Below are 18,829 nucleotides of genomic sequence, written 5' to 3'. Positions count from 1 at the left end.
ACTGATTATTCTCCCGTTCTTCATTTATAGTCAGGGAAAGTCTTCTTCATTACCTGTTCTTGTTACCATGGGATTGGCATAAAAATATTACCACTTACAGGGTTGAATTTGAGGACTGATGGATCCACACAGCTTAGAGGGGCCAGGCTTAAATGCACTTGTTGCCAAAAAATCTCTTTAGTCTTCCAGACAATAGCAAGAACAAATAATGTGCTATTTTTGCAAACTCAGCAAACTTAATTTTCAGGGTCAGAACCCCTCCTCCTCCTCCTCAGTAATTTGAATGACCAGTGTCCATTTGATGGGTAGGCCAGACTTTTTAAATGATTTTTAAATTATCTTTTGATGAGCAGTTATGAAAGGGAAGGGTCTATTCTAACTGTTCAGCTAAGGAAATTTGCACTTAATGTAGCAAAACACACAAGGATCTGAAATTAATATTCCTTAAAGCACAGCTTCAATTACTATCTCCCCTGATTGAAGCTAATATCTCTAACTCTACCTGATTAAGTCCATAGTCCTATCTTTGGACTTCACAGGACTTCATCCTACAGTCTCTGCCTATCTTCTGACATTTTACTCTTTTTTTTTTCTCTAGTACATGTATAGTATATTCAGGTTTAATGGTTCTTAATCCTGGTTGCATATTAGAATCACCTGGAGTGCTTTAAAAAGATTATGAAAAGGAACCTCTACTTGCTACTTGAATATGAATCTAGGGTGAAGCACAGACATCAAATTTGCCTTTGTTTTAATTTTATAGGATGTTTGTGTGTGGGGGTGGGGCTGGGAATTGAATCCAGGGTGTACATGCTAGGCAAGCCCCCTACCAACTGAACTATATCCCCAGGACTTTATGGGGGTTTCTAACTCCTTATTTTTATCATCTATTGTTAGAAAGCAAACCCAAAGACGTCTTTGTGTAAGTCAGTAAATGTTTTATTATGTTCCCAAACTGTGTGGGTCAAAATATCTGACAGAGCATAATGCTGATTGTCTTGGGGTCCATCTTTATGTCTGTGATGTATCAGGTCTTAGCTGGGACATCCCAAATTGCTAAGGATGTCTCAAAGAGCTCAGGGTTGGGATCATCTGGACACTTCTTTATTGACATTTCTGCTACTTAGGCTGGGATAATGCAAAGACACTGCTCAGTCAAATCTGCCACCAAGGTGCCTATTTATGTTTCTTCACATAGCTGTGTGGGCTTAATGTAGCCAAACTTTGTACAGGGAAGTTCAGGACTCCAGAAGCAAATATTGCACTCCCTCAAGAAGAGGAATTGTAAGACCTTTTTTAGCACCTATCCTCAGAGGCACAATCTTTCACATTCAAAGAAGAAAGGAGGCCCATTCTTTATAAGAAGAGTGGCAATGAATTTGTAGCTACATTGTAAAGTTGACACACACCCAAGCGGATTCCAGCATATAGCCAGAGTTAAGAACAACTGAGTTCATTATTTGCAAGCACTGAAAAACATAGCAGGATTGGAAGTTGAGTGAGGTGAATAAGAAAGATCTCAGGATCTTTGCAAGTGCAGGGCAGGGCCTCAGAACCACTATCTCCTTATCCTGTGTCCTGGGTGATATCACTATAGATCTGATAGCACTGCCACATCCAAGTCTCAGAGCTCTTTAAGGTAAGTAGATTACGGTGGCCATTTTACTGATAAGGAAAATGGAGGCTTAAAGATTTAGTAACTTGCTAGATTGCAAGACAACCAAGTAATTAAATTGGAACTTAGACCTAGTAGATGCAAAAACGCTATCGGTAGATCCCTACATGAAACTGGTCATCTTCCTCGTGGTATCCAGTACCCCACCTGCCTTTGGAGAGGGCAAGGAACACAACCCTGCTTGGACAAAAATGAAAGTAGGCACAGTGTCTTTGAATCTCTCTGGGCTCATGGTTTTCAAGTTGCAGTGAGTCTAGGGGCGTCTTCGTGTTTTGCCTGCTCAGGACAAACACCCTTCCATCTATCCCTCTGGTGTGTCTCTCTATCGGGACAACATCCTTCCTGCCTTTATGTGAGGCTGTCGTGCGGTGGGCAGGGGCCCTTAGGGTTATCTCTGGCAGGTGGCTGAGGCCATGTGGGGCAGAGCCCTCTCCCGGCTAGGGGAGCCGCGCGTTGCTAAGTGCAGGGAGGAGTCCGTTCCAGGCGCCGTCAGCGAGGGAAGGGGGCGGCGAGAGTGAGCGTTTGGAGCCAGGAGGCCGGAGAGAGGGAGGAGGAGACCGAGCGCAGAGAGCGCGGAGGGAGGGAGGCGCGCGAGCGAGCGAGCACTCACTTGGATCCCGAGCCCGGCGGCGAGCAAGCATCTGCGGCCGCGCCCTTGTCCGAGTCGGAGCATCCGCCCAGCCTGGTCCCGCCCGCGGGCGTCAGGGCTCCCGAGAATGGAAGATTCCCGGGAGACGTCGCCGTCCTCCAACAACTCCTCGGAAGAGCTCAGCTCTGCCCTGCAGCTGTCCAAGGGCATGTCGATCTTCCTCGACGTAAGTACAGATGGAAGGAGTTAGGCGGGAGCTTGCCCAGCCTCACGCCACTTTCCCGGGGAATGGCGGGGGACGGGAGGGCTCAGGTGTTGATCAACTTTTTGCCCCTAGAACGTAGATAAAAATGACCTCCTATCCCCCCATCCTCAATCAACCCCCAAGGCAAATGCAGTAGAAAGATCTGCTATGCAATATGTAAAAGGGTCTGTCCCAGACCCGCAGTTTGGGATTTAACAACCCTTGACGAAATTCCAAAAGTTAGATTTCTCCACAGCTTGGGTGTTTGTAGTGGCGGAACTGTAAATATAACAGTCTCCATTTGGGGTGAATAGAACGTTTTAAAGAGCTACCAGATTTGGGGTCCTATTTCAACTCTACTGTACCCCATTTGCTGATAGGCAACCTCGCTCGTGCTCTAAACCAACCCAGGCAAGCGCTAGAGATTGTGAGGCCCCGGTGATCCTCTGGCAGCTCTCCTGGAAAACAGTTACTTTGAATACATTTGTTTTTCATCTTCCAGCGGTGGACAAGATCTCTGTCATGATCATTCTTTCCCCCCCGCCCCCCCCCAACTGCCACTTTCTATTCCCACCTGCTTCCCTGATACATTCCCCTTCCCTGCACCTTTCCAAGTTGTGATTACCATTATTATCTTCAGTCCTAGCTTTTGATTTGTTTTTCCTTTGATCCTGTCTCTTGCTTGGGATTGACTTCCTTTCTCCATTTCTCTGATATGATGATCATTCCTTCTTTTCTTCTCGTGTTATTTTTTTCTGTCATCATGCTGTGGATTTCTATCTTTATAGCAGTTTTAGTTCTTATTGGTTTCTCAGTTTTGCTGTGCTTTTCCTTCCTGCTGTTTTCTTTCTCTCTATTTTTCACCCTGCTGCCCAGCTCTTTTCTCTGCCTTTGGGTTTCCTGATCTTTCCATCCCTCAGTTGCCTGCCGGGCTCCCAAGCTCTCCCTGCCCCTCAGTTGTCATATTCATGCTGTTCCCCCAGGTAGTGTCTGACTCAGTGGGGACAATTCTAGCTGCTGCTTGTTTGATAGAAAATAGGCAAAGGGCATCTAGGAATATGGTGTGCTCTTTCCCTTACCCTTTTCCAAGCTATCATTTCTTATTAAAATTGAAGTGAGTCAGAGGTGGGCCAGAGGCTGAATGCATTTATTTGTAGAAAGATGAAAATATGAGGAAATCAAATTATTAGTATCATAATGGTGAGGTCAAGATGATGAAGATAATGGAAGGAGGGGCAAGAAGCCCTCCTGACTCTATTTGAATGGATGAGCTAGGATATTTTCATGTGGTAGAGAAACTCTTATCAATAATTAAAAGTTGTTCAAGCCACATGACAGAGGATTCAACTGTGTGGGGCAGCCTTCTCTTCTGGTCACCATACAGCTCCAAATGAGGATCCAGGAACTTTGGGCCAGCCATCTTCTTCACACCAAAACATAAGTGTCTGCTCTCCTCCTTGTTGACTCTATCAGATTGTTAAGGACCTTATTCTTCCACGGTATCTCTGCTTGACTTGAGTCAAGAAGATCATGATATTGATGCTAATGGTTTCACCGGCTGATACTATTCCCTTATGTTCTACTATTCAGGACCACAAAGCCCTTGAGGAACTGAGATGGGAGAAGGGATAGGCAAGGTAGCACACCTGAGAAGGAAATCCTCAGGGCCAAGAGAAAGTTGGGACCCCTGAAAGTCATGTCAGTTTTAGGCTGACAACTAAGCTGCCATGATTTGGAGGGCAAGTAGGGCCTCTGTTCTAACCTGATCTGTCCTCTGCTCCCCAGGGATATCAGATGTGTCCTTATGATATTTCTTTAAAACAGCTAACAAATTCTGGTAATAATGTGGAGATGAATGAATTGAAACTGTGTAAATGGGAACTCAGCCTCCCAAACATACACACCAATCTCAGCTCAAGTGTTCAACTGCAATTTACAAAAAGAAAGAAAAAATAAATTAAAATCTCATTTATTATTTTATACACATAGTTGTTCCTGAGTCTATAAATAAAACAGCATCAAGTCCTGAAGGAATTTGTCATCTAAGAATAGGGCATCCTTGCCTTTTTATATGTATTTCTAGAATTAAAGAAATAAAAATGTAAAACTGATTCCACACGAGAGGTGTTGACACGCTTGTTTGTCAGTAAAATGCTAGAGTCTACCCCAAAATAACCGCCATTGGATTTTGTCTGGAATAGAAAAGATTTTGTTTACACATTTCTCTGAGTTATTTTGTGAAAAATCTAACACTCTGGTGAGATATGTGACATGAAAAAGGATTTGTTATTTCGGGATTTTTTTTGAATTATTCATTTCTGGATCATGTTGCTTTTAGCAAAATAAAATGTGAAATATAAATATATCATTTTATTTGATTAGATTTAATATATTCTAGTAGTGCTGCTAAGAAAGATTGCTTTATAAATTCTATTCAGATCATAATAAATAAGTGATAGATAGATATTACCTATTCCAAAGGGGAACAGAAATGAAATCATGGGGGCCTTCTGCATCACACAGACTAATTTCCAAATTAGAGGAAAACTGATTCCCAATGTTTATATTCCATTATCATTAGAATACTCAATCTTTTAATAAGTGATTTAAACTCCTGCTGAGAATTTTGTGACTGACATGACTAGACATGTCCAGCTGGTTGAAAACCAGACATGGACATTTGATGAGGAAACCAGGAGGACACCTAGCTCAACTCTTGACTCTTACTGCATTTTCCTTATCTCTAAATCAGTAATAATAATGAGTCTAATACTTAATTCCCAAGGTAAATAGGGAATAAGAGTTCACAGTTTAGAAAACAGAAAAAAAAAAAGATAATGTACTATGAAAATTTGAAATACTATGGTCAATTCCAGTGTTCCATATTGAAGACACAAGAAGCAGTAACTAAATCCACAAATTAATGCAAGGAACTGTATCTTTGTAAATCTAATTTGTAAATCTAAAAAATCACAGAACTGAATATCAGTTTATCATGAATTTTCTGAAGAGGTTAGAAAATCCAGTGCTGGTACCAAGGTGTGGCAGCATACTAAGGCTGTGCACTTGCTTTGGGCACGCCTGCCAGCCACAGGAGAGGGGCTGATCCGGGTCTAGTGTGCAGCAACACTGAAGGACCAGGAGGGTGACAGTTCCCTTAGTGTACTATCTTTCCCCAGGTCACTGCATTCCAAATAACAGAGAATAAACTTGAATTTAGAATACTAGGATCTGGAGTATGTGGACCTTCTTTTGATTCATTACATTAATCAACTCTGCGGCCATGCAAAAGTAAGACATCCCCCAAAGCAAGACAAGTCCAAATGAAATTAGTTGCAATTCCACCCACCTGCTGCCACTTTCCTCTTCCAACAGTTCTCCTTTTACATCATATTAGGAGGGAAGGGGCCCTTCCTCATTTCAATGATGAGGCAGGAGTGAGGCTGGAGGTTGTGAAGGAGAGAGGTAACTTCACTCTTTGCCTTCCCTTGCTTCCCCATCTAGATATGCATGCCAGTGTATATCCTGAACTCAAGACCCAGAGCTTGGTTGGTCAGGAACTTGGAAAAACTATGTAGCAATAATTTCTGAAGCCCTGTGTATTCTCATTTGTATTAGAGGTGAGATGGACGGAGGACTGTTAAAGCAGAGCTTTTAGAATTCTGATATAACCACACATCCAGCTCACCTAGTCACACATGCATCATTGATTATTTAAGTGAGATTGTCCAGTTGGCAGAATGGTGGTTAATATCACATCATCTATCCTAATTGATGAGGAAAATTAGGCTAGGCAATGATGAAATTTGCCTTGTTTCCCACACAGGGCCTACCCTAGGCAAAAATTGGTAAGATAAAAACCTATATGCTAATTACCTTTTCTCCATCCAATTTCCATAATCACTTTCCTGCATCCTATCTCAGGGTGACTAGTGGACTGGTACCAAAACTACCTGCTGGATGTTCAGGCCCACATACCATGACTCACCTCCTAGGTCTTCCTTTCTGGGCGCACTGGGTGTTCTGGGTGAGGCCTTGCTCCTTGCCTACATCCTAGTTCCTCAGGAGTTTACCAGGTAGCTGACTAGCCCATTTCATTTTCAATTTTAACCTGTTAACTCATTATGAGACACTTAGGAAATGTTAGTTCAGTAAATGGTGATTCTGTCCATTTTTTATGCTTCAGGATAATATTTAAATTTTGACACCCACCTTTAATAATTTAAGATGAGGAATAAGGAATTTCAATCAAGTCCATCAGAGAATGTCTTTTAAGGTAACTAGTCTATTTGATAATTCTTAAGTATAGCAAAAGCACAGGATTACTTGTATTTAAACTTTAAGCCTAACCATAATATTTAAATTTATTTACTATGCCTCTAGTGACAGCAAACTGTCACTAGATTAGCTGACCCAGATGACTGTGACAGCATAACATAATGAACTTGATTCTCATCTGCACTACAGCTTTTATTAGTTTGTGGACTCCGAGGCAAAATTTGCAGCAGAGACAGTTCTGTTCATATTTAATTACAAGAACTATCTTAATAACACAAGCTGCTGTCTTAATTTTTTTAAGAAGCTGAATGTGATTTAAGAATGTTTTTTTATGAAATGAAATGATGGAAGTCCTGGACCAACACTCTGGTATGTGGTTATTTCTATTCTAGTCTCTTCTAACTCCTGAGGACACAATAGAACTGGAAATAGAATCTTAGAGTATATGAAAAGTGAAGGATAAGATATGCTTCCTGTCTCTTGATGCAGCTAGGTCATTCTAGTTTTAGAGTAGAGGGAGAATCTTGTCATGATGGAGGAACAGATCCCCCAAGCCCCACTAGCAATTACCTCTGTAGAGTAGAAAGAATGTGGGTATCATTCTACTTGAAGCATAGCTCTTACTACTGAAAACAGTCTTCCTGCAATAATTAAATCAATTTAATGAAAAGGAGGACCAATGTCTTATGCATATTGGTCAAGGTGACACTAGTTTGTCACTGGGAAAGTTTCATGGGTGAGATTTTTAGTAATCTTAGTATTTTATAATTAAGCACACTGTGGTGGTGGTTAGATTTATCCATACCTCACAAATGAAACAAATGAAAGAAGGATGTTTCTGTGTAGAAAGCAGTAAGACAGACAATTTGGGGATAAAAATTACTGTTCATTTTTTCAGCTGGCTACCAAGAAACACTGATCAAAATAGAAAAAAATGTTTTGATTGTTTACCTATAACTACACATTACTCAGGGGGAAAAAAAAAGGTCCTCAAGGGTGCTTTCCAAGTGATTAAAGTTTGTCTTTGCAATATGGTGGAGGGACACGTTCGTCAATACTGCATATAATGTAGCTCTACATTAGATCATCCAGACGGCTATCAGTATACATATGAGTTAGGGTTAATTTGATTGCAGCTAACGAACAAACAAATAAACAAATAAAAGCAAGCCAAATCCAAAATGTCTTAAAATTTAAAAATATAGTGATTTGCCAGCTCCTATGATGAAAAGCAGAGGTCATCTCATAAGGGACTTGACGAGGGGCTCAGAAAGGGCCATCAGGATCATTTCTCTGAGTATCTGAATACTGTTCTCTTGTCTGTTGGTGATTTGCAAGTTACACGTTGTATAGATTTCCAATGAGTACTATAACAACTGCCACAAGGGTGACTTAAACATCAGCACTTTCTCATGGTTTTTGAGGCTACGCCACTCCAATATCTATCTCTGTCATCAGATGGCATATTTTCCCTCTATCTCTGTGCCTCTGTGTCTCCTTATAAGTTCACCAATTATTGGATTTAGGACACACTCCAATCCAGTAATTCTTCATCTTGGTTTGATTACCAAGGCCCTCTGAACAAGGTCACAGTCACAGGTACTGAAGGTTATAACTTCAATATTTGTTTTTGGGAGATACCACTCAACTTGCAGCTCACATGGTGACAAAATGGCTACAGCAGCTCCTTGCCTTTATCTTCCCAAGTTCAAAGTCAGCAGAAAGGAAAATGCATCTCTCTCTTAACAACTGAAGCAAAACCATGGCCTGTCATTCACTGGCCCTGAGTGCTCATGACTCAGCAATCATTGTGATCAGAGAATGTGAAACTTTGTTTGCCAGGCCAAACTACGCTTACCAGCCCTGGGTAGTGCAGGCCAACACTGGAGGAAAGATCAGAAATTATTACCACAGAGTAATGAATACCAGATGGACAAACAGTTCCTGTACATCAAAAACAGTTTAAAATAAGTCCCAGATAATATAGTTAATGCATACAAATAAAGTAAGACATAATACAGAAATGTGGGTTCCTCTTTACTCATGATTTATTATTTTTCTTTTTGTTTATTCCCAGTTTTATTGATATATGATTTATTTACATTAAAGTCTATGTATATGAAGTATAAATCTGATGAGTTTTGACATCTTTGAAACCATTACCATAATCAAGTGATAACTATCTTTATCATCCCCCCAAAATTTCCCCCTTCCCTTTTATAATCCATTCTGCCCACCCTGGACATTTGTAAGTAACCTTATTATGCTTTCAGTCTCAACTTTGCATTTTTTATAGTTTCATATAAATGAATTTATACAATAGGTATTCTTTTGTGAGTAGGCTTTCTAATAAGCCTAATTATTTTGAGACCCATCCAAATAGTTACATGTATCAATATCTGGTTCTCTTTTTTAGCCAACTATTATTCCATTGTGTGGACAGACCACAGTTTATCCATTCACTTATTTATGGACATTTGGGTCATTTTCAGGTTTTGTTTTTTATAGAGATCTCAGTTGAGAAACATTTACTCCAAAATTGGAATTTCTTTTTGTTTAATATATGAATTACATGTGAGTAAAATGTTCACTGTAATACTTACCAAAAAAGGTGATAAAAGTTTTCTTCTTTTCTTTCCAGATACTGAGGCGAGCAGACAAAAATGGTAAGACCCAAATACTACGGTTTCTATTTATTAATCTCATATTTTAGACTGCCTTATAAAGAATAATAGAGAATGAGAAAACCCCCAGAAACTGATGTATAAATGTGAGTTTCTTGTGCTAGTCCCAATTTTAGGCAAGTTTATGGTTCCAAATATTCATGAGAAGTTGGCAGAGGAATTTACATTTGACAGGAAGGCGGAATTTATGCCTTCGAAGCAGGGAACCCTGTCATAATTGGGCTCTGGCTTTTCCCTTTAATGCTTGAAAAAAAATAATTTCACAGCAACAACAGCTTCTGTTCATCGAGTGTCTCCTGTGTGCCAAGCAGTGGGCTGGTTGTGTCGTGTGCATTATGTCTCAGTATTATTAAAATATAAAACTGAGTCTTGAACCTAAACCTATTTGAAACTGAAGTCGACGCTTTCCACACTTAACTTCATAGTGATCTTAGGGGTGCTACTGCACCCAAAGTGGTTGCCTGGAAACCATATACCATGCATCCCATATTCACTCTCCCAATGTAGCATATGCACTGGGGGTGATAATCTTTAGAGACAGAGAAATATAGAGGACAAACCAAAAGAAAAAAACTCATCTGTCAATTTAGTGACAGCTGCACAAAATCCAACAATTATGAACTGGCACAAGTCATATCTTTTATTCCTTTATTCTCCTAGAAATTTTGTTTCATAGAATACCAAATTAGAGCTATTTATTCTGCTGCTATAGTATACATACTATAGTGAAGGTATGCTATTCATGAGAGTTCCTTGACAATTTGTAATGCAAAGTCTTCTTTTCCTTTCTTGAAATCCCATTTTTCAATGGAGAAAGTTATAGTCAGAGTTCAGATCTGACAGTTTAAAGATGGAAGTTCTTATCTAGTTTGTCCTTAAGCAGCCAGATCAAGAAAAACTTGACATTATGCATATTTTTACACAAAAGAAAATACATTAATCTAAGAAGCAATGCTGAATGGATAAAAAATATATACATATATAATATATATATATATATATACACTATACGCAATGGAATATTACTCAGCTTTAAAGAAGAATGAAATTATGGCTTTTGCTGGCAAATGGATGGAGCTGGAGAATATTATGCTAAGCGAAATAAGCCAATCCCAAAAAACCAAAAGCTGAATGTTTTCTCTGATATGTGGGTGCTAATTCGCAAAAGGAACTGGGGGCTGGGAAAGAATAGATGTAATTGGGGTTAGACAGAGAATATTAAAGGGAGGGGAGGGGATAAGGAGATAGGAAGGACAGTAGAATGAATCAGACATTATTACCCTGTGTACATATATAACTATATGGCGATGAAATTCTACATTATGTATAACCAGAAGAATGAGAAATTGTACCCCATTATATATGATGTATCAAAGTGCATCATGTATAACTAATTAAAACAAATTAAAAACCAAAGAAGCAATGAAATAGAATCTCAAATCCACATAACATTTAACTGTGCCTGGCCATCAGAATATTTTACACATTATATTGTGATAATTACTATATTACTGAATCAAAAGTACTTTTTAATTTTTTCATTTGAAACTTTTGATAACTCTTTAGAACAGAGGTAATATTACATTATCATCTTGTCTTCTCATTTGACCTTCCGCCTTTTGCCTGACACCCTGTCCCAGTACCTAGAGTACAATGGTCCATCTTTAGGCCACCTTCTTGTGCTTCAGCAGCTGTCTGAAGCTCACAAGTGCCTTATATACCCCTTCACCCAAGATCCTGGTTCTCTCAGAATGTACCTTCATCTCCTTGAACCCTAAGACTCTAATTAAGGGCCATTATTACCTTTGTACCTTCCTGTCACTGTTCTTTCCATTGAAATTATCATGGTTCATAGTCATAATAAACAGCAAAATCATCCTAATCCATAGTGAGGATAAAAAGCAAGTGAAAATCAATTTAAGTGATTTGTGGGCCTATGATTACTTCCTGTGTTACGCTATGCAGAGTGGTCCTTTGCACTGGCAGCCCCCTACCCTGTATTTCCTCACATCTCCTCTCCCATGTGATGCTTCTCTCTTCCTTGCTTCCTTTCCTCATACCAAATGGTAATGTGCTATCAAAACGTACCTCCTCTTCTGTTCTTATCTCTGACAATCTTCACCATGAGTTCTGCTCAGCAGCCCGTGGAAGCACTTCATTCCCTGAGCATCTCGCCAACTGCCACACCTCTGTGATGCTGCCCTGCTTTGACCTTTTCCTGGTATAACACTCCACCCTCAGCTTGAGGATGCTTCTGTGTGGTTACACCTCTGCTCGGAAGGCTCCTTATCTGGAAGGACTCCCAGTTCCTTCAGCAAGGCTCCACCCTCGCTCTCTCTGCTCTCCACACTTCTGCACATATCAATTATTGCCCTCCTGGTGGAGGACAGCAGTTGTTTGCTGGAGATTCTATTTCTCTAAGCCAAATATGCCTCTCCAGGACAAGGACCTGTCCAGCTAGTAATAGGTGTGCAATAGATGTTTACTAAATCAGTAATGATTGAGAATTTTCTGCTCCATTATCCATCTCCCTTCTATCTGTCTATTCTTCTTCCTGTTTTTAATCCCACCTTATTCTTCCTCATTCTTTGTGTAAAGCCAGGGGAGAGGGAGTCAGGCAGGCCCATGCTTAAATCACAGCTATGCCACCTAGTAACGAGGTATATGTCTTAGGGTTGTTTTGAGTAATAATGAGACAATGTACATAAAGTCTCTAGGGCAATGCCTGACACACTGTAAGTGCTTAGTATTGAAAATTTGAGCTGTTTTTTGTGCTGCGATGGTTTGGTTATCTGAGATTATTTGTGCTTTTCTGTTATTTCTATTGCCAGTGGAGTTTAGTAGAAAAGAAACATAAGGCTATTCACCATACAAGAAGAACTGAAAAGAGAAAAGGAGGGTAGATGATCTAATGTAAATGTGAATGCAAAGCAGCCATCTTCCTGTTCCATGTGTTCATTGCATTCTATATTTGTAAATAAACAGCTGCCACATGTGTTTGATCTCTTGGTAACAGACCCTCATGTGATAGAATCTCTTGTGGACAGTTTAATTGGCAATGGAATAACGAAAGGAATAAGAGGCAATGAACAGTATGATAGCTACCCTGCCAGAGGACAGATTTAGCATTTGGACTTTATCTGACATAAAAGAGAAACTGCTGGATAAATGAGGGGAAAACACATGATTAGTGATTAAGCGATAACAATGGTGTCTTGGAGAGAGTTTTTTTTTTGGGGGTGGGGGATTGGTTGTTTTTAAATCATGGGTTAGGATCCTAGACATAAAGATCGAGCTGAAAATAGGTTTGCTTAGTGGAGATGCTGGTGCTTTGATCTCAAGAGTGCAGAATTAAACCTAGAAATGCAAAACTTCTGAAAAAGCTTCCTTCCCAAAGATTGAATGAAAATAGAAATGGCACATGGGTATTTTTTTTTAATTTGCAGAAAGATTCTTTAAATTTATACACTTTTTATTTGAAATGTTTAACTAGCACATTAAGATTGTATATATTCAAGGTGTACAATGTGATGATCTAAGTATGCATTGTGTGATAATTAGCATGATCAGATTAATTGACACATCCATTACCACCCAGGCTGTGCACCCCAGCCCCAGAACTTGCTCATCTTATTACTGAGGTTTGTACCCTTGACCAGCCTCTCCCCATTGCTCCCACTCCAGCTCCTGGCATCCACCTCTCTACTTTCCATGTCTTTGAGTTAGGCTTTTTCAGATTCCACATATAAGTGAGATCATACTGTTATCTTTCTTTCTGTGTCTGTGCCAGAAGATTTTTTTAGCCTTAGTAAAAGGCAAAATGAAAAGGCTCGTAGTAGTGAATAACACCGTCAGATGCCTCTTGCTGATTTGCTCTTACTCGGTTCTGCTGTATTCTCATCAGCAGACAGGTGGGCTGTGTGGGTGATGCTTTTGACCGCTTTGTCATGACTGATATCTTTAAGGGGCTCGGTTCTTCTCTGGTCTTTAGCCCAATCTAGCAGCCTGATCATCCTGTGAAGACGGAGATGTCAGGTTCAAAATGCTGCCACCACACAAGTGCTCAATAAATATTTGTGAATCTACTTGTAAGAAGTACATAACTAATAATTTGACCTTAAAAATTTGGAATAATCCTTCATATCCTTTAATCAAGCCAAGCCCTGTTGTTGTGTTTGTTGTTTATTAATAACAAATATTGGCCAAAATTTATGGAGGGCTTATTATGGGCCTGTTCTTATCCTAGGTACTTGATATACATTATCTTTAATCAATATAGAAAAATCTTTAAAATGGACAGTTTAGAGCAGAGGGAAGAACACAGGATTTGAGGTTAAACAAGTCCCAGAGCCCCAGCTCTGCCACTGTCTAGCTTCATAACACTGGACAAGTTACTTAACTTACTTGTGCCTCAGTTTCCTCATCTGTGAAAGGGGGATAAAATACTACTTCTTTCATAAAGTTGCCTTGAGAATTAATAGAGATTATGCCTCTCAATCATTTTGATTTCACACATAGTAATTTTTCAATATTTGTAGCTATATTTTATTAACATCCTCATTTTTGAATGGAGCAAATAAGCTAGAGAAATTACATAGTTGTCACATTTATGTTATCAGCAGAACCAAGATTGCGAACTCAGATCTATTTGACTCCAAACTGATCTTTCCTCTTTGTTGTGTATGCACTTATGTATATGTTTTAGTCTACAAAAACATAAATATAATTGTCTAGGATTTGTAAATATCTTGCAGATGATCTTCTGGTTCCCCAACACAGAGTAGATTTATTGATTTAATAAACTAAATGCTTCCTTGGTGATCTGAAGGAATTATGATCGAATGACTAACTTCTCCAAAAAATAATATTACCAATAAAAACTCCTAGTCTAAGAAGAGTTCATGTACTGTTTGTGTATTTAAGAAGATTTCTTTGGGTTATAATCAATGAATATTGGTTATAATAAAAGCCTTTCAGTTTGGCTGCCCAAAGTTGGGTTTGTTCTATTTACCTCTGAGAGTATGATCTTAGGTAAAGACTGAAACAAAGGTTTAGTAAGTAAGAGTATGTTCCGAAAGGCTGGGTTATCCAGCAACCTTCAGAGTGTCATAGAGGTCTATAATTCTAAGTCTTCTGTACCTTGGTCATCAGACTGCTTTGTGTGATCTATATAGTCAAGTTTCATCCTTTGCCCCATCAGGCTTTGCAGCCCTTTTTATCTTGTAATTAGGGTTTCTGGTCCCAAATAAAATGGAAAGATTGAGGCATATACTCTGGAAATTCAGATTATTAGCCCAATACTTGTTTTCATTTCTTAATTCCTCACTAATTTCTTAAATAGGAAAAATTAATAAAACTGAGAATTAGATAACTTATTACAGATTAACAGGGCTTTCAGATAATTTCATTCTCATATTTACTTTCAGGCATTTGCAGACTCTTCAATGTATCTACCAGGCAAAGTCAAGGCAAAGTCTACTAGGAGTGATTGATAAACAAACAAACAAACAAACAAACACCCCACCTCTTGCCCTAACAACAGCCTTTTTGGAAGGAATGTCTCAGTGTCTCAGCAAGCACTGCAATCTGCAGTGCAAATTCTGGCTATAATGATTTAAAAAAAAAAAAAAAAAGAATAAGGGAAAACAAATTTTGTATTTCCATAGTAAAATCTTTTTTTTCTAAAATGTAAAGTAGTTTCACACTCTTCACATGTTACTTTTCTTTCAGAAGCAAAAAACTGTGAAAATTCTAATCTTTACATAGCTAGGCATATCAGCTGTTGCAGAAACAAAAAGAAAATTTAGATTCAAATTCCTGAGTCCAAGGTTGGATGCTATGGGTTGCAAAATGCTCAGAAATCAGGTCCTGCTCTGATAGCAGATACTAGACCATACAGAGTATGGTACTTACCTCAAAACCTGGCTTCTTAAGTTCTGTCTGCAGTGAGATCTATGGATTGACAGCCAGCAGTCTTTCCTTTTTCTGTACCTGCAATTAAGTCATCCTCTCTACTCCATTTAGATCCCAGAGGCATGTAGCATGGTGGCCAAGTTTATGACTTTGCAGTCAAATTAACTGGTTTCAAATCCCTGTTCACTTCCTGTGTGACCTGAATAATTTCCTAAATTAGCTTCCTTATCTGAAAAATGGAGATAAAGATAGTGCTTTTTTTTCCCCCACAGGTTTTTTTTTGAAAGATTAAATAAGAGAATACCCAGAAATTTCTTGGGAAAGTACCTGACCTGTCTAAAATTCTTATTCTTGCTTTGTGGGACTGTCAATCACAATGCCCTACTCACCCTCCTACTAGTGCTGAATTGCTCACACTGCAGTGCCCAGAATTTCTGTCCTTGACGACCTTACTAAGACCCCAGAGCTACTCTGGGGTTTGTCCTGCCTGTGCCTTGATCATTTAACTTTCCCTATTGTTTGCACCAGTAATCCTAATATAGTTTGCTGTGCCTCCTTAGAGTTGGTGTTTTATGCCCAAGACACTGTTTGGGTTTTATGCTCCATGCTAAAAACTAAAAAAAAAACCTGAATAATTCATCTTTTTTTTTTTTTTTTTTACATAAAGGAATGAAAGGAATTGGGGAAATGAAATTATGTGATACATTATGTGTATGAGATTTACCATGGTATGAAAAATATTGCCAGGCTAGATTATCATGACCTTGTCTTCATGGTGCCAAAATAACCAGTGGGTCAGTGTATTACTATAAAGTTAGCAATATTTTAATTTTTTATAGAACTTTTTAAAACTTCATTAAAGATAATGAGAATTATACATAGAAATTATGTGTAGTTTGGAGTTAAAAGATCTTCAGTACTAGTCTTAGGCCTCTGTCTCTTCCTCCACCTTTATTTCTTTCATTTTTTTTCAACTGTTTCTGTGCATTGCTACTGTGTGCCACACCTATGTAATGCACTAAAATAGTAAAACAAATAATGTTTCCCCCACTCTCTACACAGAATGAAGCAGGTATCAGTTAGATTAAATTAATGAATTTCTTCCTTCCTTCCCTCCTTCCTTCCTTTTCTTTCTTTCTTTCTTTCTTTCTTTCTTTCTTTCTTTCTTTCTTTCTTTCTTTCTTTCTTATTTTGGGGACTGAACCAAAGGGGTACTTTACCACTGAACTACATCCAAGTCCTTTATATTTTTCACTTTGAGACAGGATCTTGCTAAGTTGCTTAGGGTCTCACTAAGTTGCTGAGGCTGGCTTTGAACTTTGCCACCACACGTGGCAACTTCACACTTTAAAGGGGAGATATACATAAATTAGAAAATAAGTATACAAACCAAATGTGATGTAATCCCAGTGACTTGCAAGAGGATTGCAAGTTTGGGGCCAGCTCCAGCAATTTAGCAAGATCATGTCTTAAAAAAAAATGATTAGGGATTTAGCTTAGTGGTAAAACACCCCTGGATTCAATCCACATCTAATAATAATAATAATAATAATAATAATAATAATAAAATAACACACTGTAATAAATGCTGTGATGGAAGTCTTCACTAGGTGCTATACTGGAATAATCTGTCTTTAGTGTAAATCTGATCCTATCACTCCTGTGTTCAGAATTTTTCACTTGCTACTCCATAGCCCACAGGATAAAATCCAGACTTCTTCATATGGTATTGCCTGCCCAGCCTCATCTCCCCCAGTATCTCTTGAGGACTTAAACTCCAGATCCTCCCTCCCTCTGTGTCTGTACATGCACAGCTTTTTCTTCTGGGAATGACCTTCAAGATTCTGGTTTCTGCTCAAGTTTATCCCTCCCAGAACCTTTTCTGAATTGTTTAATAGGAATAGCTTAGCATTCAGGTCGATTTGTCAGTTCATTCTGTCATAATGCAAGCTCTATAACAATGGGTAGGTTCTTGTGCCCTATGCCTAGTTCATAGGGCTGATGTGATTATTAATGGAATAAAACAAAGACCTCACATGTGACACATACACATTCAATAAATATTAATTCCTTAACAGATTACCCACCATTCTTCCATCTACAACATCTTGGATGTCATATAGTTATGACCTTGCACAAATTTGTGGCTATATTACCCTATGAGGTTGTGTGATCTTTGAGGGCAGGGAGCATATCTTTGTATATGTAGTTACAATTAGTTACAATTCCTTACTATGGTTAGTATCTCATAAACATTAATAAATTGCTGCAGGGCTGTGGAGAAGGTGAACCTGGAGTGTTGAGGACAGCTCTTCTTGAGTTGCAATTCATTTCAGTAAGTGTGGGTTGGGTGGGGAGACAGGTAATTACAGGTATATGGAAAGGTAAGAACAAAGGCATAGAACTGGAAAAAATGAACAGGAATTAGTTACTGAACAAAATTTCTCAATTTGTAAGAATAAATATTAAACTTCTATGATGCTCATATCTGAGACCATACTCATAATCCTAGCTCCCCAGTTCCTCAGCAGCATCTCCCGTGGAGAATGTCACCACTGTTAAGCAGTTGCTGTAACCAAAAGACTTTCATAATCCTTCTCTTTCTCTGATAACCCACATGAAGTCTATGAGCTGGTCCTGTTGGCCCCACTGCCAAAACATCTTCAAAGTCTAATCACTTCTCCCTGCTTCCAAATCTCCCACCCTAGTTAAAGCCTCTATAATCCTCTGCCTAGAATACTGCAGAAACCTCCAGATTAAAGATATTGAAGCATCAATCAAGGGTAGAAGAGATAGTGATGTGAAAGGGAGTTTTTTGATTTATAATTAGCAAAGACTTGCTGACAAACTGAGGTGTTAAATCAGAACAGTGAGATTCTTAATGACCCATGTGCACAGTGAGGTAAGGGAGCAGTCGTCTAATTTCTGGCTTAGATAACTGGGTAGGTAAGATTGTTAACTTCTGTATGTTTATGAAAGACTCATAATACTAAAAGCTTAATTTTGTGATATTAGGATTATTTTTAGAAATGAGTTTTCTTATAAATATTTGTTGATCTGTTTGTTTATAAGCAATGTTTCCAACTATGTTCTAAACATGTTCTAAATAAAACCTAAATTGTTAAGACAAAAAAAGCCTGAAGAATTTAAGAGCCTGTATGGCCTAGGTCTTATATGGCCATGAGAATATTGGTTCAGACTTCAAAGGAAATTACTATTATAATAATCACTGTAAATAACCATAGTATTTACCATGTTAACCCAAGGGTTACCATATTCTAGATGCTATGCCAAGCATCATTTTATTAATCCCCAGAACAATCTTAAAAGGAAAGATACTATCATTCTTCCAATTTTATCAATGAGCAATCTGAGACATAGGTAACTTGTACAAGGACATGGAATGAGTAGATAAGATTTGTATCCAGAATTCCTTCTAACCCAAA

At 38.7% G+C, this 18,829-nt stretch overlaps 1 protein-coding gene across 1 annotated transcript in view; it reads left to right on the top strand.

Annotated features, from left to right (window-relative positions):
- The first annotated feature begins 2,233 nt into the window (after positions 1 to 2,233).
- Positions 2,234 to 18,829, top strand: part of Necab1 (N-terminal EF-hand calcium binding protein 1) — a 161,881-nt gene continuing 145,285 nt past the window's right edge. Inside the window, exons 1-2 of the mRNA XM_047519916.1 lie at positions 2,234 to 2,490; positions 9,428 to 9,452. Coding sequence (XP_047375872.1) covers positions 2,392 to 2,490; positions 9,428 to 9,452 — 124 coding nt within the window. The 5' untranslated portion in view covers positions 2,234 to 2,391. The remainder of the gene's footprint in view (positions 2,491 to 9,427; positions 9,453 to 18,829) is intronic.

The sequence above is a fragment of the Sciurus carolinensis genome, chromosome 1 (assembly GCF_902686445.1).
Source record: "Sciurus carolinensis chromosome 1, mSciCar1.2, whole genome shotgun sequence".
NCBI lineage: Eukaryota > Metazoa > Chordata > Mammalia > Rodentia > Sciuridae > Sciurus > Sciurus carolinensis.
Note: the sequence above shows the minus strand (reverse complement) of the source record. Positions and strands in the feature narration are given on the sequence as shown.